A 26,256-nucleotide genomic window follows, 5' to 3' on the forward strand; every position below is an offset into this window, starting at 1 on the left:
CCAGATGTCACTGCATTGAGCAGCGCTGCCAAGACCGGACTACCTAACAGTGCCACTCAATGCACTCAGCAGCGCTGACACCAGGGATGGCAAGTATAACACTTACACCCCCAGATGCAGCAGGCCCTCTACTTTTAGCTCATAAGCTTAGCTTATAAGGCTGAATGTAGGCGACAGATTCCCTTTAAAGCATGTCTACACTTTCAGGTAACTTTTCAGACTAAGCAATCCTCTGTATACATAAGGAATAACACTATTACTTAGCAGTGCATGACGTAGATCTTGCATTACCAGTTTTCCCCTCTGCAAGCTCCATCTCCAAGTCTCAGTCATTCCAGAGCTGCTGGATGGAGACAAACCAATAAGCCGTTTTCCATACACTACAGATAACGAGAGAAGATCTTGTGCCCGCATCACACTTTCTCATACACGGAGGAGGCGCAACAGTATGAAGGATATTATAGAGAAGTATTTTAAAATGTGAGACAGTAAAACACTTACCATTACCTGCAGCAGGAGGTCTGGCTCTTAGCTTCTCTCACACTTGGATCCTCCCCCCGAAATAGACTTATACAAATAGCATGTAATCTGATCCCTCAGTGAGCTGTTATTCTACAAAGACAGATTTTAGCAGTTTTTCCAGAGTGCATGAACTGTTTGGGTTTATAATTGAGCAGAGCACTGGACATGAAAAAACAGCAATGTAAATGACATTAACAAGGAAAGGAGCAGCAGCGCTAGATTCTTTATGTTACAGTCTTCTTCTGGAGAAAAAAAAACACAAAAGAAAAAACACTGCAATGTCTTTTTTTCCACCCTTGAATTAAATCTCTAAAGGCCCATTTAGACACAACATTTATCGCTCAAAAGATGTCTTTTGAGCGATAATCGTGTGCCTTCAAGTGCAAGGTGATCACTCAAACGTTTAGCGATCACTTTGCGCTCCAAGCGGGGGATGCAGAAGACAAGCGGGGCCGCTTGCCTTCTGCATCCAGCTGTTCTCTGCTCAGAGCGCCCGGCTATTATACAGCTGAGCGCTCCAAGCGGGGTATGCAGAACACAGCTGGACTGCTGTGTTCTTCATATCCCAGCTGTTCATGGATCGTTCAGCTGGTATTCATACCCCGGCTGTGCTCAGGAAGTGGGATACAGCTGAAACAATAGTACCAGCTGTATCCCACTGTAAATTCCTGATAAGGCTCATCGTTGTCTTTCAGCACGCTGAAACACAACGATCAGTGACTTGTTGACGAAAACTGCACAATGTCAGTGCACTTACAACGATTATCGCTCAAACAACGGCTTTTGAGCAAATTTTGAGTGATAATCGTTGTGTCTAAATGGGTCTTACCTAGAGATGAGCGAGTATACTTGCTAAGGCACATTACTCGAGCGAGTAGTGCCTTAGCTGAGTATCTCCCCGCTCGTCTCTAAAGATTCGGGGGCCGGCGGGGGTGACCGGTGAGTTGCGGGGGGGGGGGGGGGGGGGGGGGGGGGGGGGGGGAGAGGATCTCCCCTCTGTTCCTCCCCGCCCCCCGAATCTTTAGAGACGAGCGGGGAGATACTCGGCTAAGGCACTACTCGCTCGAGTAATGTGCCTTAGCGAGTATACTCGCTCATCTCTAATGTTAAAGGGGTTGTCTCGCGGCAAACCTCAAAATTTTACCTTACCCCATTCCCCGTCACCCCCCTGGCATAAAATAGCAAAGTAAAGCGGTTTTTAAGCCGCTTGCTACCTACCGATCCGACGAAATAAGGACGTTAAAAAGTCTTCTCCCAAGATGGCCACCGGTCCTTTCCCAGGGATGCACTGTGGTTTTCTCCCATGGTGCACCATGGGCTCTGTGCTTTCCATTGCCGATTCCAGCCTCCTGATTGGCTGGAATCGGCACACGTGACGGGGCGGAGCTACGCGATGATGCGCAGAGGGGGCGGAGTCAGAACGCCGCTCATGCCTGGACCGAGCAGAAGGGGAGAAGACCGCACAGCGCAAGCGCGTCTAAAAAAAGCAAGAAGAGATCAGAATTAGACGGATCCATGGCGACGGGGACGCTAGCACGGAGCAGGTAAGTGAATAACTTCTGTATGGCTCATATTTAATGCACAATGTATATTACAAAGTGCATTAATATGGACATACAGAAGTGTATAACCCCACTTGCTGCCGTGAGACAACCCCTTTAACACAGTTGTAAACTAGGCCTCAGGAGGGAAGTGAGAGCCTGACAAGAGGAGAAACATTTTTCCCTTCCAAGACAAATTACAAAGTTATCTAATATGCACCTGTATAGTTTTATGTTTATTATAAGCTCAGTGTCCATCTAATCCATGAAAAGATATGCAACTTTCTAAAAAGGAGAAATATTTTTGAAAGGAGTATAACTTTATAATAGACTGTTGGCCAAAAGAACTGGTGTACAAGAGCTGCACAATTTTCTCACAAGCCTCATTTTTGCAAAAAATAGGACATTGTATTATGTATATAAAAACTTGGGCGTTTAACCATAAAGATTATAGGAGGATCTAAGCTAAAGGGTTTATGTGCATATGAAACTCTAAAGGGCCACTCTGGTGATTTCCCCCCCCCCCAATTCATTCATTATACATCTGCCCAGTATATAAGTGAGCTAGTGTTACCTTGGTTACTTATTTATCTCCATCTGACTCTCTTGGTCTATTTTTTTTCCCACGGCAACCCCTGCAGTGATTTTCGGGGAGGTGTGTGTGTGTGTTTTTTTTATACTTGCTAGGGATGATTTTCAGGGAAGAGCTTATATTTAAAGCCCTTCCCCGAAAATCACTGCAGTGGTTTGCCGGCAGCAGCGGGGAGAACAGCGCAATCCTCTGCCACAGCTGTGGCAGGGGATTCTTTACTCCCCGCAGGGAGTGCCATCATTACTGAACACTTTGACGTTCACACGTGTTTTGGCATGTTCGTGGACGCACAGATTTGTGCGCGCAAATGAATGCTTGTGTGAACGAGGCCTTATGCTGTTACGCATGACCTGGCTGCAAGGGGGCGAAGTCATTCCGGTCACAGTTACTGATAATCACACAGCTATGATAGAGGAGATCACAGCTCATCTTCCTGACTGTATACTTATGGTTTGTAGCTTATTTTGAAGACTATAACACAAAACTTTTTCTTCATCAAGATGGTGGCTGATAAGCAGGCTACGCTACAGGGAAGTGGCTGGAATACACAGAGTAGACCTCCAGAGTATGCCGGATGGAAAAATGTGTTCTTGTTGAAGTGACATACATACATTTTTTCCTCACTGCATCATATTTTACCAACATTCTTGCTGTGCACCCCCCCCCCCCCCCTTCAACTTCCTCATTAAAGTGTAAACCATGGATTGCCAGGCTTTTTCCCACCTAGAGTATCACTTATGGTTTACAATAGGCAAAAAGTTCTAGGAACACTTTGTTTCCCCCTGTAGTTGTAAGTCACAAGAGACTGAGATTGTCAAAAAATAAAATAAAAGTCTCCCTGACCTCATCCTTCATCCTGACCAAGTAATTTCTACCCCACTTTAACATAGAAGAAATGTTTCCAATTTAAGATTCTTCCGGAACACTTCAAACACCGCAAGCATCTGAAAAAGATTGTGTAATTGGAATAATCATAACCTGTTAAGAAGCAGATTCTGAAGGGATTAGCTTCTGTGTTCTCACTGCCAGATCAAACATCCCTGCTACTAGGGGAGAAAGCTGAACATGTTCAATCAGCCCTGTAGATAGTGGGAGTCGATTTAAAAAAAAAAAAAGTGATGAATCATATTCTATATCTATATCTCCAGCTACCATTCCACTCTCCCACAAGTTACACACAATTGGGGTCAGGAAGAACTTAACCCCTTTGGAAATTTGACATGTGTCACTTTAACATAGAATAACTCCGTAAAGGTTTTGCAAATAAACTGTACAAATTTTTGATAAAATATATATTTACTTTATTTTGGATGCACATTTGAAAAACTTTGTTTTTTTTCACCATTTAAGAGACATACAAATTTAAACATTACTTATCAACATTTTGAGGAACAATTTGTTTTTCTACATCAAGCCAAGACTGCAAAGGCTCATAGGTGTCAGAATGATAGATACCCCCACAAATGACTCCATTTTAAAAACTACACCCCTTAGTGTATTCACTGAGGGGTGTCATGAGTATTTTGACCCCCACAGTTTTTTTTTTCCAAAAGTTAATGTAATTTAGAAGAGAAAAAATTAAATATTTTTGCAAAAATGTCATTTTAAAGCCTTTTTTTTTTTTTATAGTACACATGAAAATGAGGATTTACACCCCATAATGAATACCAGTTTGTCCTGTGTTCAGAAACCTACACATTGTGGCCCTAATCTTATGTCCATATGCACAACGGGGCCCAAACCGAAAGTAGCAGCCGGTGGCTTTCAGAACAGACATTTTGCTTGAAGGCGTTTGTTGTCTTGGCCGCTCAAGGGCTCTACAAGTGGGCAATGGGGCAAAGAACCCCCACAAATGACCCCATTTTAAAAACTAGACCCCTTAACGAATTCATCTAGGGGTATACTGCGTATTTTGACCCCACCATTTTTGAATGAATTTAGGCAAAGCAGAAGGGAAAAAAAAAATACGATTTTTATTTTTTTTGTCAATTGTCATTTACAAAAAGAACAAAAACACACATGAATGGAGACTTTCATCCCAAAATGGATCCCCGTTTGTCTCATGTTCAAAAACATACCCAATGTGGACCTAATCTTATATCCGTATGCACAATGGGGCCCAAACCAAAAAGGAGCATTATCTGTAGGATGATGGCGATCACGTGACTGGAGACCGCTCACAACAGTCCTCGGTCACTGCTCCAGGCTTTTGGCTACCTTTAGTAGCCAGAAGATTTTAAAATTTCCTGGGCCCTCCCCACCTTCTGTGCTTGCGTTCGCTATTTTGCCAACGGGCACATACACCGAAGTTGGGGAAAGGTCTGCAGCTAAAAGATCCCGTCAGGGGACATCACCGGGGGCCTTAAGTAATTTCACCTCAGCTCCTGGATCGGATCCATGACAGTAGGTGAAATTTTAACTTTTGTTTTTTTTAAATTTTACGTGATTGCCGTTACCCATTAGATAACGGCAATCAGGTGACCAGAGACCGCGTACCACAGCACACCCTGAAATCTCCAGGCTCTCAGCTATGTTTGGTAACTAGGAGCAGGGAGATTTTAAATTACCCGGGCAATTTACGTTTTTTTTTTTTGCAACGGGTGCGTACACAGAAACTGGGGTAAAGTCAGTGGAATTTAAGAAAATTTTTACTTTACATGATCACCTTCAGTAGCCAGGAGATTTTAAACGTCCCACGCCGATCCAGTCTTCTGCGAGTGTCGCCATTTCTTTTGGCGCGCATGCGCAGATGGTCCTTTTCGGATTAGATTGTCGCGAGACATCGGAGGACTGGGGTGAGTAGTTTCAGCGCCCCTTATGGATCCAACATCTCAGTAAGTCACCAGAGGGTGAAGCCCGCTGGATATATTTACTCTGAAAACTAGATATCCAGTAGGCTTAAATCGAAGATGATTTGTCATGTCAATATTAATCTGGTGTTTAACCCTATTAAACATTTGGATTTTAAACAATGTTATTTGTAGCCACAACAAATGTGATTGTGTGTTGTTGGCTTTTATATGCCTTGCTGTTCACAGATGTATCATAAAGAATGTCATTTTGTTATTGGTGGTGATTTCTGGTTTCTCCATTGATTTTTCTGTGTACCATATTATTCGGCATATAAGACGAACCCCAACTGTCGACTTATACGCCGGGAATACGCTGTAGGGGAAAGAAAATCCTCACCTCTCACGGCGCTGTCACTCGCTCCTCCATCCCGACAGAGCATTGCTTTGTGGAAGCGGGGTGAGTGCCCCGCCTCCAGAAAGCTAATGCTCTGATTAGCTGATGCCACTCTAAGTTAGCCAATGAAAGCCAGTGCTGCATTAACCAATCACAGCCATTCAATGATGCCTGGTCAACCAATCACAGCATTAGATTTTTGGAGGTGGGGGAAATAAAGCCTTGCATCCAGAAAGCAATGCTCTGTCGGCATGGAGGAGGGAGCGACAGCCTGCAGCAGCACTGCGGGAGGAGAGCATTTTTTTTCCGCCAACGTATTCCTGGCGTATAAGACGACCCCTGACTTTGAAATAGATGTTCCTGGGTTAAAAAGTCATCGTATATGCTGGAAAATATGGTATTTAAAGAACAGTCATTGTGTGAGAAAATATGCTATGAATAAGAACTGTTTTGAAACCTTAGCATAAAAAAAATTTTGGAAGAAGTTTTTTTATCCATGATGTCAATAAAATCCTACTTTTATCCTGGTATCCATGGAAGTGCCGGAGGGTTTTGTCTTCTAAGGCCATGATCACATGTATTAAATGGTCCGTTTAGTGTATATGGCAGAAAAAACTCCAGCCATACACATTAAACAAAAAGGCACGGCCGATGCCAAACAGTGCCCGTATTCAAGCATAGACCAATGAAATCCATTAAAAATGATGAGACTGCTCAGGGCATCTATTAACCGAACCCACTATAGCCCATGGATGGCAATCTCCCTGTTGGATGCCTGCACATTCACAAACCGGTTGACATGTCAAAAGCATTGATAAGTGGGGGTCCTGCTGATCTCTAGAACAAGGGGCTGCAGCGCACACCCAAGTGCTGTGCCCCCCCTCGGCTATGGTCGCCCATTTTTTGCTGCTTCCAGCAGCTGAAGATGGCCTTATATGAAAGCTTTCTTCGCACCTCTACCTATAAGACCATCTTCGAACATAGCCGAGGGGGCACAGTGCTCAGGTAAGCGTTGTACCCCTCTCATTCTAGCGATCAGCTGAGATCTCAGCCCTGGACACCCACTGACCAATACTTTTAACAAGTCAGACATGTTTGGTTTCTGAAAGTATAGTTCTCTTTAAGGGCCAATGCCCATGGAGGGATTATCGCTATGGAATTCACGGTCAGATGCCTGCCATGAGTGTTGCAGCAATGATAGTTCATAGACATGAAAGGTTAAAAGATTCTCCCCTGGCCATGAGTGGAAATAAACTGCGGTTTTCCACAAAAAAAAAAAAACAGAAAAATCGCAGCAGGTTCTATTCTGTGCATAAAATCACATGGACGGCTTCCATTGCAGTCAATGGAAGGGGTCCGCCGTGATATTCCGCGCAATGGGCACTGCAGGAGTCCCGTGAGAATCCGCGTCACAGCCCAGTGCCGCCATGTCCTGCATGCTGGCTGAGGTGCTCGCAGCAGATCCGGAGACGCGAGTATGGGGTCTCTGTGGGCACCAAGTCTGATTTCGCAGTCGGAAGCTGACCCAGCTGTGGGCATGAGGCCTAAAAGAATGCCTCCATAATAAAAGGATGAAATAGCATCTGTTTAAAAGATGCATCGGCGACATTTCTTTCAAAACAGATGCCATGCATCGGTCTCAGTCTTCACAGGATCATGTACAGAGGATCATGTACAGAGAAGTGGCAGACTCCTGTGCTAGGCCATTTTTTTGTAGTATACCATTAAAGGCATGGGCCAAGACAACCTTTGGCCTCCATTTGACTAATCGAGCCCTATGGACACGTTTAGCTTGTACACTGAGAAATTTACCAACATACATGTAGTGTGTGGTGTGTGTCCGTGTAAACCCAGTCCAAAATACACTGAACGACATAATATAGAAAAAACATGAATCCGATGTAAAGTTTAGATTCTTTTTTTTTTTCCATTTAACATTTTTATTAAACATTAATGAAGTCAAAAACATGGTGGCAAAGAACTGTATATTAAAATAAAACCCAATAATTTAAAACAGCGTCCATAGTGCTCCCACCCAAAACAAGACGGTACGAGGAGACCTGAAGATCCAGAGCTCCGGTTGGAGAGCTTCCATCTTCTATTTGGTACAGACGTTTGTGCCTTGTATCCATTGCACTGCCCCCCCTTCATGAAGAGGATGACATTTAAGGCACTGAGAAACCTCAAAAACACAAGAAAATAACCCCCACACATTTTGAAGAATTTTTTTTCACTTGATTTTAAAATACATTCCGACGTAGTTCTGGATACCTGATGAGATGTCTGAGCAGGAGGCGGGAGATGGGCAGAACCATACAGTGGAAGAAGACTAAACCAAGGAGTGTTCGCTTAAAGGAGAGGTAAGGCACATTGTAAAAAACAAAAAAAACAAAAAACATTTCTAGAGTGTCCATTGACAAGTTGAGATGTTGGGAATGTGCAAGCATTTGGTCATGAAAATTAAAAAACAAAAAAAAATAAAAATAAATTACTACCATTCGGAGCTGCTGAGACGGTGAAGTCCAGTATTAAATTAAGGACACATTAAATGGTTGTAATGGCATAAGGATTTTGCAGGCTATCGAGACTGTACACAGATCCTGCAGAGTACCATGGCCTTTCTGGAACCGGCGTAACGTGTCACTGCAACAAATTGGGGAACTGTTTTTGTAAACTCAAAGAAAAAGAGAAGAAAAATACTGCTATGGCTTTTTTTTTTATCATCATCAATAAACCTATTTTAACCATCAAGACAAGAGGAAAAAAAAACAAAAAAAAAAAAAACACGCAATTAAAGAGCTGGAACTAATTGTTTTACAAAAAAAAAAAAAAAATTAAACGTGATTGCATATTTTCTAAATATTGGTTTACATCCTATTTAAAAAAATTTAAAAATGAAATAAAATTTGTGAATTTTGCACCCACAGGTATTTAGATGCTAAAACTTATAAAAAAACAAAACAAAAAAAAAACAAACTACAAACAAAAAAAACAAAAAACACAGGAATGCCTGGTTTCAAACAAGAAGAAGTTTTCTTCTTTCTATACTCACAATCAATATATTTTACAGATTTGTAGCTGCTCTCCTAAGTTGATTGCATCATGTAGAAAACAAAAAAGGATCTGCAGTGGTGCAAACAAGGTCACCGGGTACAGTGCAGAATCTATTCACACGGACTTGTTTGCATTAGGATATGGTGTAAACTAGCAAAAGTGGGCATCATGGAATGTGAAAATGCACAGATTTGATCACAAAAAAGAAAAAAAAAAAAAAAAAAAAAAAGCTTTGTTCAAGTTGTCATATTGCAATGGCTGAAAGGCAAATACTGATCACATTTCATTTCATCCAAAATGCTCATTTCACAAACAAATCTTCATAAAACATTTTAAACAAACTAGATCGCCTTAACTAAAATTAAAAAAAAAAAAAAGTTGAAAAAATAAATTAGATGGCCATGAAAAGGTCCAAGTCGTGCCAGCTGCGCTGGCTCATTACGCTGTCCTCACAGAGTCATTTGTGTGAACGGTTTTACCAAATGTAGGGTCGTTTTTCTCAAGCCAAAGTTCAGCAAGCCGCTGCGTAGAACCATAAGTAGACGCTTTGGATCCCAAACACATTTTGTACTGTTTAGGTTCCAGATTGGTGTCACAAAACACAGGATGGTGGATGTGGACTACACCTACCTCCTGACTTCTAAAAGTCTTTAAACCCGCTTGTACCACCTTATTAAACAGGTCCACATCTTCCAATCCCCATCCTTGAATAGACACATCAAATCCTCCAACATGAATAAGGTCTCTTTTGTAGACGCAGGTAATGCCAAAGCCATAGTTCCTCCAGAAACCAGTTTTCTGTGTAAAAGCATAATGGTTGTCAGTGGGCACCTTTCCAGCATAGACAATCTTGGGGTCATATTGGCTGAAGATAATTGGAAAATATACTTGTTGGCTTAAGATGGTGTTGGCCCTACAGCGCTGAAGGAACTCTGTAGTGAATACCAAGTCAACGTCGCAGAAGAAGAGCAAAGAGTCGTTCGTAAATTGAGAAGAGCCAACTTCTAGGGCCAACGCTCTGGAGAAGTCCCCAGTCACAGGTAAGACTTGCATATCTGCTTTTGGATATTTAACTTTATAATCTTTAAGAAGTTCAACTTGTTTTTCGTTCTCAAGGTTGGCATCAGAATTGAAGAGCAAGATGAGCAGCTTCACATTTTGGTTGGGAATGAGGCAAGCTTTTTCGAAGTTGGCCATGAACCTACTGAACATTTCATAGCGACCGGACAACGGAACAAGGATGTTGACCTTTGCTTCTTTGGGTTCTTTGTGTTCAACCTTGGATGAGGCGAGTTGAAATGGGACCAACCGTTTAAGGGAATTGGAAAGAAATGATAAAGAACCCGATTCCTGGTTTATTCTATTCGCCAGATCTTTAGCGTCAATCTCTTCATGCTCCATGAACTGAATTTTACTAAATGTCTGTTGGAGGTAGGCATGTCTCCTCACGGGTACAGTCATTTTCTTACCCTTGTGCTTTTTGTACAGTAGGAGCAAATCCAACACATACTCCGCTCCATACAAAGGATTGAGTCTGCGGTACCCATACTGAATCTCTTTGAAGTCTATAATACGACCACGGGTTTTGGCATTCGCATTGATCATTTCCATAACTTGCATCACTATATCTTCCAGAGCTTCCTTCTGTGAAGCATCCATCCCACGTCGAGGAGGTTGTCCATCGGCAGCGGAGTATATATATTTGCCAGTGAGGAAGTCCCACTCCAAGATCTCTTCCCTCTGGTGCGGCTGGTATCGCATAAAGGAGGGAGCCATTCCCAGTTGCACGTCATCCTTGTGGATTTCCGTGTTGCTGTATTTGCTCATAAGGACGATTTCACGGTGGAGCTGAATGGTGCGATAACGAAGCTCTGCGATCTTCCGACTTAGCATGTAACTGTGTAAACGATACTGGTAAGGCGGATTCTTGTTGGGGTGGAGGGTGATGGCTCTATGAATCTTGCTGTTATGAAGGTCTCGGATATAGCCCTTTTTGTTTTGTTCGTAATTCTCATAAAATAATTGCTGCATCTGAGGAAGAAACAGAAAGAAGTCTTAAGTACAAAGCTTTGCAGATCTAAAAATGCACATGGCAAATACATTGTCATACAGCTGAGACAATCTGTGTCATACCAAAAAGACCGTAATCTGTGTCATACGAAAAAGACCGTAATCTGTGTCATACCAAGAAGAAGAAAAAACTCCCACACATTTCATCTTGGATGGAATTTTCTTACAAAACCTAAATTTTATCACGTCTTGGCTTTTGTTTCTAGGAAACATCCAAATATACACCTGCCACAGATTCCTTATGGACATGGTTAGTAGCAGTAGTACATCAGGAGATAAGTAGAAGGGAGGCTACAGCGGTGAAGTCAGAGAAACAAAACAAGAATGTGAGTACATGTCACTTGTGCTTAATAACCATGGAGGAGTGCTGGCCAAAAATGCTGACAACTAAGTATTTATTAATTCCAGTAAAAGGCTTTAAAGCCACAGTGCCGGGAGAGTGTATTATATATAGACACTCCACTTACTGGCAAGATTTCAGACTGTTTCCTTGTTCTGTTACTTAAAGGGGATGTAGAGGAATTCTAAAACGGGAAGCCGTCCTATGACGGGAGAACGCATCTCAAGAACCAGTAGAATGGGGCGGAGTCTAATGTTACAGATTGTTCCCGGCAGACTTAACATTCAGCCGGCAACTGTGTGGGGTTAGACCCCATTTACTTCCCTCTCCAGCGTTCCATCCTAGAATAGGGAGTAATAGGTCATAGTCAGTTAGTTGAATTGCTGGACAACACCTTTAAGCAGCAGGGAAGCTGTGGCACTTTCTTGATTTGGCTACAAGATTACTAAGGCTTTCATAAGGCCAGTCTCACATGACCAGATTTGAATTTCGGATGCTGTGGGCTCTGTCTGCACAGGTGATAGGCAGTAGCTTGCAGGCAATCAATTGCATTGCCTTGAGCAGTTCACCACATTGGCGTGTCGGAATTACGTAATCCGCAAGCGGAAAGTAGAGCGCAGCATGTTCCATGTTACATGACAGAGCCCATTGTGGTTGCGTATATACCCATGGCACCCCATATGGCAGGTAACTGTCATCGCTAAGAGACTGCTGGAAATCTTTAAAAAAAAACCCCAAAAAACAGGTGGTCACGTGCATTACAATTTCACAACCGGGCTCATAGTTGTAATCTGTTGTGGAAGGCTGGCAGCGGATTCCGCTTACGGCAGTGTGAGCCGGGTTTAAGAGTGTGGTACCGGGCTACTACCCATTGGGCCAGCTATTGTAGAACAGGGAACATGTAGCATCTTCAATGCATGTATATCAAATAAAGTCAAAGACAACGATATGTTTTTGCTGTCATTTCTAACTTTGGACTTGACAGATAGAAGTGGAAAAGGTTTTGGTGTCTCGTTTACCCAAGGCCCATAAACGCTCCAACGTCCCCTCATCCATTACCGGAGGAATGTTTGTGGTACGGCTGTTGTAGACTACTCTGGCCGCTTTCCAAGATGTCTACTAAGGAGCATGTGTTGTTGTGTTGAGCTTTAATGAAGACATACTCCTGCCAGGCAAAAGTAGAACACATTGGGTAAAAAAAAAACGGGCTAAAAAAGAAGGCCCGTTTTATAGAGAAGCTGGCCGCTAGCCTGCAGAGCGTCCCGGAGGATTTCATCACAGTCAGAGATTGTACTGCACTTTTGGTCTCGAATGTAGCATATTTCATAAACAAGGCCCCCATGTATAATAAGCCATCAATGGATAAGTGCAAGCAATGTATTTCACTATATTAAAGAGTACGAGCTCAAAAACCCATCACTGCCGGGAGATGGACTCGGCATCTCCGGGTCAACACTTCAAAAAACTTAGTTAGTGACTTACAAAAGGAATGGACAAGATGTCAACTGCTCTATTTGGAGTCCTTAAAGAGATATTTGACGCACGAGACACCATCACTATTCCTAATTCTATACAGATTTACACATTTCACTGAGATGGACTTTCTATGCTATGGATACCAGAGTGTCTCTAGAGATACCGATGTGCAATGTTACATATAATACTAACCCAAAATAAGCAGTAAACAGCTATTTTGTATGCCAGAGGGCTCCAACAAAACATTATACATGGCTATAAAAATTAATGGTAGACGGTGTAGAATTAAGCAGTTGAAAGCCTATACTTACAGCCATAAAGCCACAAATAAAAGGCACACCCCAGAACCATGCAAGTGAAAACACATCCAGAATTGCTTATCATTAAGCGTTGACCTGTGTTGTATCTACAAGCTAGTAGTTATAAACAAGGGCAGTGTAAACCAGATTTGTACGCAGCGACGGGCACTTGTAGAGTTCTGCCAAAGGCAACAGCAGCCTTTACGCGGCCAGCAGAACATAGCAGGGTACTCTAGTGCCGAGCAGTGTGTCAACCGGAGGCGGATCTGTATATTCCAAGGCAGGTCATTCTAGGTAACAGATTGGACAGAACTGTAAAGGCATGCTAACAATTATGGGATTTACTAAAAACGGATAGCCAGGCAACTTCTGTATCTACTAGTCTTAAGAATCAACCTATATACGCCACAGAATCAGTTTTTGCTTGAATAAGACCCTTAAACAACGGCATGGGGGCGATAGAATACCCAGCACAAAAGGCATCAGCCAACCATCCGTTTTTGGTACAACATAAGTGACCCAATCAGCTGGCAAACGAGTGTTTGAATGTTTATCAACTGATTGGGGGATGTACTTTTTTAGCCCAAAGATTAGGCAAGCGAACGGTCAAGCCATTAGCAGATGGTTCTAGCATGCCAGGAGACATTTTTGCATTGACCCACTAACAAGCACATCAATATAAAACTTGCCTAACTTTTTGTAATCGTGTTTGGTCAGGTCGTGCCAAAACCCATTCCTTTTTTTTTATATATATATATATATATATATATATATATATATATATATATATATATATATATATATATATATATATATATATATATAAAGGGCTTTAAGACTTTGTGTGTACATATACATAGATTTGCAAATTGCCATCACAAAGTCTAGAGAGGTAAGAGTCTGCCCCCACAATGGGTGTTAAGAGAGCAGACACTTCTACTCATGGACAATCCCTATAATGGAAGGTATGACGGATGTCGCCCAACGTCACCTTAAAACACAAGGCAAATATCTTGAAAAAAAAAATCCATACAGGCAATAAATAGAAAGGACTGGCTGGCTGCACAGGAAATGCGCTGCTGCAATGTGGCTGATGCCAGGGAAAAACTCAGAGGAAACCGATGATGTGGCACAGAAGAAAAAAAAAGTTAGATGTCACCAAGTCACTGGAACTTTGTAGAATGCTACATATAAAAAGCCCTTTCTGAAAATGCCTGTAATAAGCATCTAAATACACATAATTAAGGAGAACAAATGTTTCACTTTCTAAAGGCAGAACAGCACGTTGCAGTGCCCATGCCAACCACAAAGGCTGTGCCTACAGGCTCAAGAGAAGGCAGACAACCACTTGAGGCCGGACAGCTGTACATAAGTGAAGGTTTGCAGACGTTTGTGGCAGTCAACGGTCTGAGGTTTTATGGAAGTCCAATTTTAACCACTTCTAGCAGTGGGAGAACGTGTGCACGTCACCACCCATGTACGGCCCTGGTTCTAATCTTGTACCAATCTCATGAGCTGTAGGGATTGTGATGGGGCATCTCTAGTTATGCACTGCAGCACCGATGCATACTGCAGTGCAAACATGATAGCACTGTAAAGTATCCAAAATATGGCGAGCCAGTGTTCTAGGTCTTGTACCTGCATGTTATTTCTAACAGGCTAGATCTCAAATGCTTGCCAAGAAAAGTCAGATGGGATGGGTACATTAAGCATCACTGTAATTAGGCAGTTAAACACATAATAAAAAGGTTACAAAGTACATTTTACCAAGTCTCAAGGAGTATATTAAGTGCAAGTTAACAGAACACTGATTACTTAGGCTTACCCATTCATTAGATGACTCCTCTCCCTCTCTATTCCCTCCATGTACACACATGCATGTTTGGCCATGTGTGCATGTAGCAAGGAGAGAAAGCAGTTAGCCAATTCTCTTGAAAGCAATAGGATCAGGCAGTTGAAATACTGATTGCACATGTCAGTAGAGGATTGTGCAGTTGTAAGAGTTAGGGGACTGCCATATAGATTCAATAATTGGCCAATTTATACTTCAAGGCCCATTTAGACAACGATCACTCAGAAGCCATCTTTTGAGCGATAACTGTTGCATGTGAATGCGCCCATCTTTCACTTTTCTGCCAAAATATGGATTTCAGTTCGGCATAAAATCCATTGTTCAGCAGAACAGTTGATAAGACGGACCGGACCGCACGCTTTGTTCTGCCTGGAGAGCGCCGATTACATTGTCTCAGCTGTCAGCCCCATGGCAGAACAAAGGGAATGTATTCAGAGAACAGCGGGTGGTCTGTTCTCAGACTACAGCTCCCGGTGGCTCACACGCTATTAATTGGTACTAATAGGCATTAGTACCAAGTAGTAGTTTATGCAAAAACGATCGCTCAAAAGCAATCTAGGAAAGGGCAAAACCAATACTTCAGGTAGAGATACAGCTTTTAAGACGTCCTTACTAAGAAGATGAAAGGCAGAAGAGAACATGCTGAGCAAACAGGAAAGCACCAGCTGAGCGTCTGGTGACAATATGGGAGTTTCTTCTTCCCAACTTCTGCCCTTTAGCAGCCCGTGCCCAGCTATCAGAAAGAGGAAGCCTCCAACATTTCCAAGTAAAATTCTGCAGGATATTAAAATAAATGCAGGATATTACAATGAATTTGCATTAAAAAAAAGTAAAGCAACAAATATGAGAGACTCCATCAGTAGGTTTTCCTAAGGACTGTATGATTTTCTCGTGACGGTGGAAGCCGCTGTACACGAGTGTCTAAAAAAACTCTAATCTGTGAAATTTTACTCAGACGTACAATCTTGTTAGCTGAATCCTGTCCAATTTTTACAAAATCTATAAAGCTGCTCCCCATGTGCTACTAGTTTGAGTGGAAGACAAGAAGGTGTAACAAAACTGCAGCGGCAGCCAGAGAGTGGCGTCACGTGGCGCGCTACGGGCATTACTGCACCCACCGATTGCCTGCAATGATCAGAAGTTGACCGCTTGTAAACATAGACCAGGAGTACCACCAGTGTTACCGCTGGATAGCCGAGGGAAACAAGATGCAAAGAGTTTTATACCTTCTGCAGATTCAGGAAATAGTCCTTTTAGCAGTTTGATATGTATAAAGTCTATAGCCATAAAGTCAGGGGTTACATATTATTCTCCAGCAAGACAACGGTGAAGGGGGAAAAAAAACAAAAACACGACAAAAACCAAACCTTCAACTGAGGACACCGTAAATCATTTTTCCGTGGTGTCAGTCTGCTGGCCAGACACAAGCCAACCAGGCTATTCCTGCAGAATGATACATCTGTTCCATGACAACACAAAAGGAGAATAGCTGCCTTTTTCTTTCCTCGAGGCTACATGCACACGGACATTATCTCCAACCATAAAAAATAAAATTTTCATGAAGCTCAGGTCAACTTGTACAATCTGGAATTTTTTTTTTTTATAGACAAAATGTTGCTTAAACAGACATCTCGAATGAGTTCCTTCTTGAATGACAACTAATCCAGAAAAGGTCATGTCATTTTACGATAGAAACGCAAAAAAAAAAAAAAAAAATTTGGGCTGGTGTAAACAAAAAAAACACCCCCTATATAAAAAGGTTTTAATGGATTTGTATTTCTTGGGGGGAAAAAAAAAAGGCTTACATTTCGTGTCAAAAAAATTCTATATTTCCATACCATTTGTGACTCTTGTAAGCTCCAAACTGAATGAGTTAACTGGAAAACTGTAAAAGCCTCAAGTCAAATGTCTAACTTGCAATAATAAATGTAAAGGTAGGCAAGAGGCTTGAGTCCTCACCAAGGATGAGATTACATATTCAAAATATGGTCTCAGCGCAGCCCAGAACAAAAACCTCCCACAACAATGGGGATTTCTGTGAATTCAGCCTGTGTCTGCAGACTAACATTTGCCATTTCTTGCGCCAAAGCATCTGTGTTGCTGGCCTTATACGATTACGGCTATGGCCCAAGAATAGCGATTGGATTGTACACTGGAAATAGAAAACTTCAGCCCAACAGCTGGGGTTTAGGTTTCCTAGATAAATTCATAGACTCCATTCACCCTTTCATTCATTCGCTTTTTCGAGTCATAGGAGGACAATCGCATGTATTTTTAGGGTTCTCTGTCCTACAATTAACATTCCGGAGACCTTCTGGTCAGTACCAGGCTTATAGGGCAGGGCTAGGCTTCCCAGAATCCTATAGGGAGAGTATGTGGCTCTTTGAAGTGCTCAATCATCTGGTGACCTAAACAGTTTAGAAGAGCCTCCATCATGTAGAACGCTTAGCAAGTCCATCAATAGAAAGTCCCAAATATAGTTCTGCCAGTGGGAAAAGGACATGGACCATATAATTTTACCCCCTCATTTCCGACGTTTGGGAGCAGGTTCAGAGACGCATACCATACTCTATTGGAACTTTGCTTGTAATACCAAGCCATGCCACTGCAGGGGGAACAGAGCTGTCTGAGTGCATGAGCGCACTGGTCTGTGGAACAGCTGATTGGCAAGGACCCTGGGCAGCAGACACCCATTGATCTCTTAACCTATCCAAGGTTAGGCTTCAGTAGTTTACCATAGGACAACCTCTAAGATTTCAGAAAAAGTTTTTTTTGTTTTTTTTTATACAGTTATCCGTTCTGATAAATTTTGAAAACTATCACACCTTAAACCCTAGAATACATTTAATAAAAACTTGAGAAATTGCATGTGATAGACCATGGTTTCCAGTCTAAGGCTTCAGTCACTCGTACCATGTACCACCCATTTTCAGCTTTTATTCCTTTTTGTGAGTAGGAGGAAAAAAAACAGGGGGGGGGGGGGGGGGGGGGGGGAGAAACGACAATTCCCATTGGAAACCCTCAATGCCACCAAAAAAAAAAAAATCATGTTTTCTCCATTTTCTATACACAAACAGAAAAGGAGAATGGGTAGATCTAGTGCAGTTGTGAATTAGATTGCTCACTATAGGCAATGCGAGTGTTAATTATGCGAAACTGGATAGTCATTAAGTGTTTGTATTTGCAGATTAAACATTCTGATAATAGATGGGACATTTTCACCAAGTACTGATTCAGTCTTGTTTACTGACAGTGCTAACAGTCACAGATGCGGGGTTTAATACCCAAGTTACCACGGTACTACAAGACAGGAAGCATTGTAAGCTAGAATACAATGACAAGTCGAAGTATCTGATTGGTAAACTACATTTTGCCTATTTTGTCAATGTTTAGATTTGTTTTTTTAAAAACTTAATAAAAATTCTAAGCATGCCTTACACATCAGCTGTTTCCAACTTGCTATTCCTAAGGCTGGGTTCACACAGGGCAGATTTGCTGCGGTTTTGCTGCGGATTGCTGTTGCATATCCGCACTGCGGCAAAACCGCTGCGTTTGCAGTGCAATGCAGCACAAATGAGATTTTTCCGCACAGCCGCAGTGCGGAAATGCAACTGCGTTGCGGTTTTAAAAGATGCAGCATGTTCATTCTTTGGTGTTTTCCGCAGCGCTTTTTTGTCCATAGACTTCTATGGACACAGCCAAAACCGCACCAAATACGCGATAAAAGTATAAAAGCGCTGCGGAAAAACCAGCTTGCGGATTTTTCCGCACGAAAATCCACAAGCCCAAATTAACCTTTGAAGCGGTTTTGCCGCAGAAGCAGTTCTTCTGCAGCAAAACTGCAACGGAAAAACCGCGTCAAATCTGCCCTGTGTGAACCCAGCCTTAGGTTGGGGGACCTAATCAATGACGACAATACCAAGGTAGGCAATGAGGAGTGCGGGCATGACAGATACTCCTGCCAAGAAACACATGTAGGCTTTCTAGGCTTCCTAAACAAGCTGCACCTAGAGAGCCCTGCACTCCCAGGAGGGAATATCAGGCCATTTCACGTGGCCTGTCAATTTTTCCTGGCTGTGGCCTTCTAACATTCATCATGCCAAAAAGGAAAAATGGGTGGATGAGACAGACTAGACTATGGGCAGAGAACAGAAGCCAGCAGCTTGCCAGCCTATTAAAAATAAAGTAAAATAAACTAATAAAAAACATGCTTTTTTATTGATTGAGACAGCACTTGTAAATGTCCAAAAAGGAAAGCTATGACCAACATTTGCCAGCTAACCCAGGGAGGATGGGATGGATTACTACACAAGTAGAGAAACTCTGAAGCATCGACAGAATACATTTTACAAGTAGTAGATGCTTGGAACAAACTTCCTGCAGATGTGGCCGGAAAAACAGTAAGTGCATGCAAACATGTCTGAAGTATACATATCAGTCTGGAAGTACAAGATCAGACTAGATGGACCATGTATGTAGGCTGTACTGTAATAGCAAAACAGACTGATGGTTGAGAACAGAAAGGTGTAGATGTACATGTGATACTGAGTTTGCCCAAATATAAGACCAGGTCTCAATTTTTGCACCAAAAGAGGTGCTAGGGCTTATTTTTGGGGAAAATATCTTACTTTATTTACCCAGCAGGCTTGGTCCAGGTGATTCCTGCTGCTCTCCAAAGCCCGACGCAGTCACTGCCGCTCAAACAAGATCACTTCCTGGTTATGGGATTAATAAATCAAGCCTCCATGAAGCGATGGCCGTGTTTGGTCCTTAGAGCACTGCACAGCCAATCACAGCCAATGCTTCAAGGAAGCTGCATTTATGAATTGGCTGAGCCACGCCTTAATTCATAAATCCCACCTCCACAAAACAATGGCTGTGATTGGTTCTTCAAGTGCTGCTCAGCCAATTCCAGCTATCGCTCTGTGGAGGCAGGATTTATGAATCCCGTAACCAGGAAGTGATCCTCAGTGGGCGGCCGAAGGATTGAGGGAACTGCGTCAGGGCTCTGGGGAGCAGCGGGAAGGGCCTGGACCAAGCCTGCTGGGTAATGTATTCCTATTGACTTTTTTAATGGAATGCAACTAGGACTTATTTTCAGAGTAGGGTTTAAATTTCAAGCCTCCCAAAAAAAAACAAAAAAAAAACCGAACAAACATGCTAGGGCTAATTTTGGGGGAAGCACTGTATATGTCCACCAAGGCGGGTGGGAGCAGAGCATGATGTGATCAAGTCAGATGACAGAAAGCTATAAAGTTGCAATCCTGCTTTTAATTGTTGCAAATTGTTATTGCTAGACAAAATAAAATCAAAATACACGACTTCCCTCATCTTGCAGAAGGGATCCCAAGGGTGACATTCACCAGTATCATTCTGCGGTGACAGACAGCTGCGCCGATCATGACATCGTATGCAAGCGGAAGTGAGAGACACCAAAGCGTCCAGGTGAGCGTTGTTTAAGGGGAAAAACACTAGCTCGCAAATGACAGAACGAAGCACCTAATCATTCCTTGTCTGAGCAAGCCTTGGCCTGCTGACCGGCACATGAAGAAATCATTGACTTCCCCGAACACATCGCTAAGTAATAACAGGCCTGTGATGTAGAGCTGCCAACTCAGAGTGCTGAGGCTTTTTGTGTGAACTGAAGCTAAGAAACAATCATGTCCCTCGTTTTATAGCTTTCCAATGAGAGAGCAGGAGAGACCTCGGAAAGCACCTTGTGGAAAGCACCTTGTAGAAAGACCCCAGGAAGTGCAGTGCTAACATTACAAGGGCATCCTGACCTCCATACCTAATACAGTAAAGCCTCGTCGTTCACATCGGCTTTTAAGGTTGCAGACCCCACCTGATATACTTGAAGACAGTACAGCATGCAGCACAACCGTTTCCAAAATATTCTGGACATTATAGTCGGCGCATCCGGATGCCGTTGGGGTCCGGCATATGCCCATCCAGCACTGCCTCCAATTTCCTTGTTCTGCCCCCATAACTGAGCAGAATAGAAGGTTGTAACTTTCCTACTGCAAAGAGGAATGTGAACCTGGCCTGACTTATCCCTCCTATTCCCTACAGTGGCCACCTTCACATCATTAGTATGTAGAGAGAATAGTAATCAGACCCATTCATTATGGCCATAAATTATGCTATAAGGGTATGGTCACATGGGATGCAAATGCTGGAGAGTTTCTGCACTTACGGAAGCCACATGAATAGAGAAAAAAAAAAAAAAAAAAAAGGAGGAGATAGGTTGTCCAAAGGTTGCAGAAAAATTCAGTACCTGAGTGAATATAAGCAGCAAATCCGAACCAGGCCGCCTTCACACGGTGCGAAAATGCTACAGAATTTCAGCTGGTGAAATCGCAGCATTGACAGTACCTTGAAGATGGAGATTTCCAAGACCACCTTCACAAGAGGTGTAAGGCCTCCTTCCCACGAACGGATTTCTGCCGCGTAATTTGCGGCGAAAATCCGCTGCGTTCCCCGCAGCTATTAGGTTCTATTGAACCTAATAGCTCAGGGCACATGGTGTGGAATTCCGCACCGTGAAATCTCCCGCCCTCACCCGCGGCATGCTCTATTTGCCGCGGGTGTACGCGCGGACGGCTTCCATTGCAGTCAATGGAAGCTGTCCGTTCACGCTATCTCCCGCTGTAACACAGCGGACAATAGCGTGAAAACGCTTTCCTGCCTACCGCCGCCGCGTCATGTGACGCAGCGGTGGGCGGGAAAGCGTCATGCAGGAGCGAAAACGCCGGATCTGCTGGTAAGTATGGGGTCTCTGGGGCGGGTCGTGTCGGGCTTCACCGCGGAATATTCCGCGGCGGAGCCCGTCACACTCGTGTGCAGGCGGCCTAAAGTTTCCACAGCAAAATCTGACAGTTCCGGAAAACACTGCATATTCCAAGTCCTCAGCAAGTCCATTTATGCTGCGGAATTTAATTCAAGGGTTAAATTCTGCAGCAGATTTGCTTCAAAAACCACAGCCAAAGCTAAACCATTTTTTAGGTTCGGATTGGGCCACTGCAGATTTGCTGCAGGTGGTCTAAAGCAAGTAAGGCCAGTAGGAACATTTCATATTGAATTCTGTAGGGTAAGGTTTGGAGGGGTGCAGGAGGTTCCCATTCCCCCTTCTGGCATTCATTCCCATATTACAACAGAAGGAAGAACAAATCCCTCTGAAACTATTGTGATGCAGCATTATTCATGCCCCCGACATCCTCAAATACACTAAATACTGAGAGGAGTTACTAAATAGTTAGCGTCCGCTCACAGACTGCGCTTTAGATTGCAAATCATTGCCACCTATGCGGCTGGCATGCCGCAGGCCTTGTAGGTTTCCCCTGCATCAATGTTCTGACATCATGGGTCATTAATCTGGCTGCAGTCTGTCAGAAAATCCCAACCCATCAGCAGTTTAGGTCAGAGAATCTTGGAAGTAGTTGGCGGGATAAGGCCAAGAAACATTACCAGACTTGTGATCAATTTAGAAAGTATGAAGCTGTGGAAGAAGGAGGAGGGGTAGAATCACCGTCCATGTGCACTCCGGAACACAGAACATACAAGTTAGAACCCAGCAGCTTTAACCTCTTCTCTACCTTGGCATACAGACAAATTATATATATATATATATATTATATATATATATATATATATATATATATATATATATATATATATATATATATATATATATATATATATATATATATATATATATATAAAAATAAATCACACAACCAAAAGGAGGAAATGCATCAAGACAAAAAATTACCAAGAAGCCTCAAGGGCTAAACATACGTATGTTGACTATTAGGAAATCACAGAAAGGGCAACAAAGTTCAGGGATGATCTAGTTAATTCTGCAGTCCTACAGAAAACTTCTCATCCAGAGTTCTCAGGTTCACCAGTCACATGACTGCATTGTACAGGGCTTCCAACTAAAGCCATTGGAAGAAATCCCAGAAAATCCCTTTAAGAGCTCATTTACAGGAGTGTATTTGCGCAGCGTAATACGCCATAAATAGAGGCCATTAGTTGCAATGGATTTGTTCATTTAAACGTATTTAAATGTTTTTATTTTTTTTTATTTTTTTACACAATGTGAAAAAAAAAAGAAAACAAAACATGCAGCATGACCCATCTTAGTGCATATAGGCACACCGACTGAGCCCATTGAAGTGAGTGGGTATGCCTAAATGCACATAACATACGAAGAAAACCTTCATATTCCCTGTGCAAGATCAATGTGATTCCGTGCCTGCAAACATGCAGTGCGTTCGCGCTCACAAGTACACGGGCAGAATACGTGCGCTTAAGTCTCTTTCGGCCACACAAACACGAGGCGTTTACGTCTGAACAAGCTGTAGGAATCAGCAGTGTATAGTCTGATGTATTGGCAAGGAACTCATCAGAAATGTGAGATTTCTCCCAGTCCAGCTTAGCGAGCCGTTCATACGCAGGCAAGTCAGTCTCAATAGGCCTTCCAGAATGTAAGAGCTTCAAAAAGTTACACAGCAACCAAGAGGAACACTGTGGACTTTCCAAAGAGATGGTCATATTCCACTTGCATTACTTCAGGTCTAGTGATGACCAGGAAAAGACATAAGGAGCTCCACTCTGATGCAAGTAGTGAGGAATGAAGTAGGTTAGAAATCTGTTACGTGTAAATGGGCCTTTAGTAAAAAGTAACAATTAGTGCTGAAATTTGAGCAATAGTTCAGTGAAAGGGTGTTTATATTTAACCCCTCCTCAAAAAACAAACACTATGGTATTAGGGTATCTTGACGCCACCAGAAAGCTAGCCCCTGTCACACCCCTAGCTCCTGATTGGCTAGTTATCCAAGGTCCTAGCAGCAGTGTGTAGTACATGCTAGGCATAGAACATACACTAATATCTGCATCCACCGCCACTGTTCACAGGTTAAATGTGTGCACCAGCGGCTCAGTGCTTCTTCCTTGCCGTATGCTACAAGGGAGCGGAGGCCATTATGTGAAAGCTTCAGCCGGCGGGAACTGTCACACGGGCCCCGGGTAAGGGGAGGGCAGAGTCAGTGCAGCCAGGAGGCCCTTGCTGCCGCAGACCATCACATCGGAAAGAGTGACAGGGAGAAGCTGCCGGGGACACTGCTGCCGAAGCAGCGCTGGCCACTGTCACTGTAGCGCTGCTACCAGGACGCCGCTGATGGAGACGCCGCTGGGTGCAGTGCCACCGGGAACACTCGCATTACGGAGAAGCCACCGCCGATGCAGCGCTGTCCACTATCACTGTAGCGCCTCCGGGTACAGTGCGGCTAGGAAGACTGAGGAGCCCAGAGTAAAACACCACCACCGGGGACCTTGCCGCCAATGCAGCAGTGCTGGATGGAGGCCGCTGCCACCTACTGTCACAGCAGGGCACGCAGCACACACGCTTACCCTCACAGCAGATCCTGGCTGTAAGGAACAGGGGGCGTCAACCCCCTATCAAGCGCCTAGTATTGAGACCACCCACACTTGTGGCATCAAGATACACTAATACCGAACACTATCACTTGTTCACGGTTTAGCTTAAAAACCAAAAACCCTTGTTGGCTCGCTGGCTTCTCATTCTGTGTAAATGCTCCTCGCTTCATATAGGTGAAGCGCTGTGCGAGGACAGACAAGGTGGCAGCAAGACGTTCAGGTTAAATGCTTTGCATGAGCGCTGATGACCTTAGAGGTGATGTCAGCGCTCGCGCAGTCGTTTGAAAGACTGTTGGCCCGTGTAGAAGGGCCATTAAACAGGAATACAAGATCTCCGCTTTCCTTCATTCAGAACAAAAACTTCTTGTTCTCTCCAAGTGGATATAAAGTCCAGTTCATGTAACGCGGTAGAGACAAGTGTCCAAAATCATGGGGAAGTAAAGGTGTGGGACACAGCTTATGTAAGAGGTTTTAGAACATTGACTGGAACGTGCCTTGGCTGGGTTGTGCTAGGTAGGGCAAAACTATGAGTTTAACAACCAGAGGACTCTGTACACTGCAGACCTCGCTAGGTGTCACAAGAATTCTGCTGAGGGACCCTCAACTGATGGCAAGATGAGTGAGAGAAGGAACCAACCTTTGTTGTGGCACAGCGTAGGGCACACATGTCAAACAAGGCCTATGGGTTGAAGCTGGCCCGCCAGTCATGCAGCAACCTTTATAGGCATTCCACTCACCCAGCCTGTGGCAGCAGGGTCATTACAGTACATTAGTGCCATGTGCATATGTGTCCACCACATGACAAGTTTTAAGCCCTTGAAGTCTGCAATGAAAGATGTTAAAAGGAGGTTGTACGGGTACAGATGACTTATTGTTTAACACATTTTGCATCCAGTTTAAAACCAGACTAATTAGAGTAGCCGTACTCCTGTGCATTGTTCCAGAGCTACAGCTCCCGCAGTCCTCTCGATCTAGGTTTACAAATTGCTACCACCTGACCGCTGCAGCCAATCAGAGGCCACAGGACTCCCACAACCAGTTTTTCACCAAGCAGACAACTGTTCTCACTGCAATGGAAAAAGTTCCCATTGAAGTGAATAGGTGCAATACCAATCCTGGCCACAGCAGTAGGACCAGAGCTAGCCACTTCCTGCAGAAGCCAGCTGAGGGCATGAGCAGGCTTTCACAACAGCTCACCAGTGAGGGGTCCAGTTGGCAACCCCCGCTTACCTACTATAGATGGCCTATCCTGCCAATAGGCCAACAATATTTTACAACTGGACAACCCCTTTAACATTTGCTGAAAACAAAGTACCCCTCCAGCTTATCAGCCAGACTTGTTTTTACACTTTCCTAGTAGTGGAACCTCTTGCTTCCCCCACATAAGCAGGGATCTCTAAAGTCTTTAAATTCTGGAAAGAAATCATGATGACTGAGTGGGGTGTTGCAATTCTACAATGGAAAAATACTCCTCATGCACATGAAGTGCAGCGATATAACAATCAGTAGTCACACATCTCAGGTTATCAGCTGCCAGGAAGAGCGGGAGCGATTGGGAAACCTTTAATGAAAGGAAGGTAAACTGCGTCATGCGCGTCTATGAAGAGGGAGCCAGCAGACACTTCATTCTGAAGGAGTCTACAGCACAGAGTAATATCTCCTCCGGAGCCACAATCTACAACTTGGGACAAAGACACAATGACAAGAGTAGATCAGTGGCAACGTGGCAAATGTAACACTTAGTCAATGGGGAAAGGGAAAAAAAAAGTCCACAAAAACAGAAGGCATAAAGCAACAACATTTACTAGTTTGGAGTTTATGAATTTTCCATTACAATCTACCCACATGTTCTCTGCAGCATGGTCAGATGTTACAAGACCCAA

General features: G+C 43.4%; 1 protein-coding gene across 1 annotated transcript in view; it reads right to left on the bottom strand.

Moving 5' to 3' along the window:
* Positions 1 to 9,094: 9,094 nt before the first annotated feature.
* The window catches only part of CHSY1 (chondroitin sulfate synthase 1), a 39,266-nt gene continuing 22,104 nt past the window's right edge, over positions 9,095 to 26,256 (bottom strand). Inside the window, exon 3 of the mRNA XM_066592874.1 lies at positions 9,095 to 10,926. Coding sequence (XP_066448971.1) covers positions 9,334 to 10,926 — 1,593 coding nt within the window. The 3' untranslated portion in view covers positions 9,095 to 9,333. The remainder of the gene's footprint in view (positions 10,927 to 26,256) is intronic.

This window comes from Eleutherodactylus coqui, chromosome 2, assembly GCF_035609145.1.
Source record: "Eleutherodactylus coqui strain aEleCoq1 chromosome 2, aEleCoq1.hap1, whole genome shotgun sequence".
NCBI lineage: Eukaryota > Metazoa > Chordata > Amphibia > Anura > Eleutherodactylidae > Eleutherodactylus > Eleutherodactylus coqui.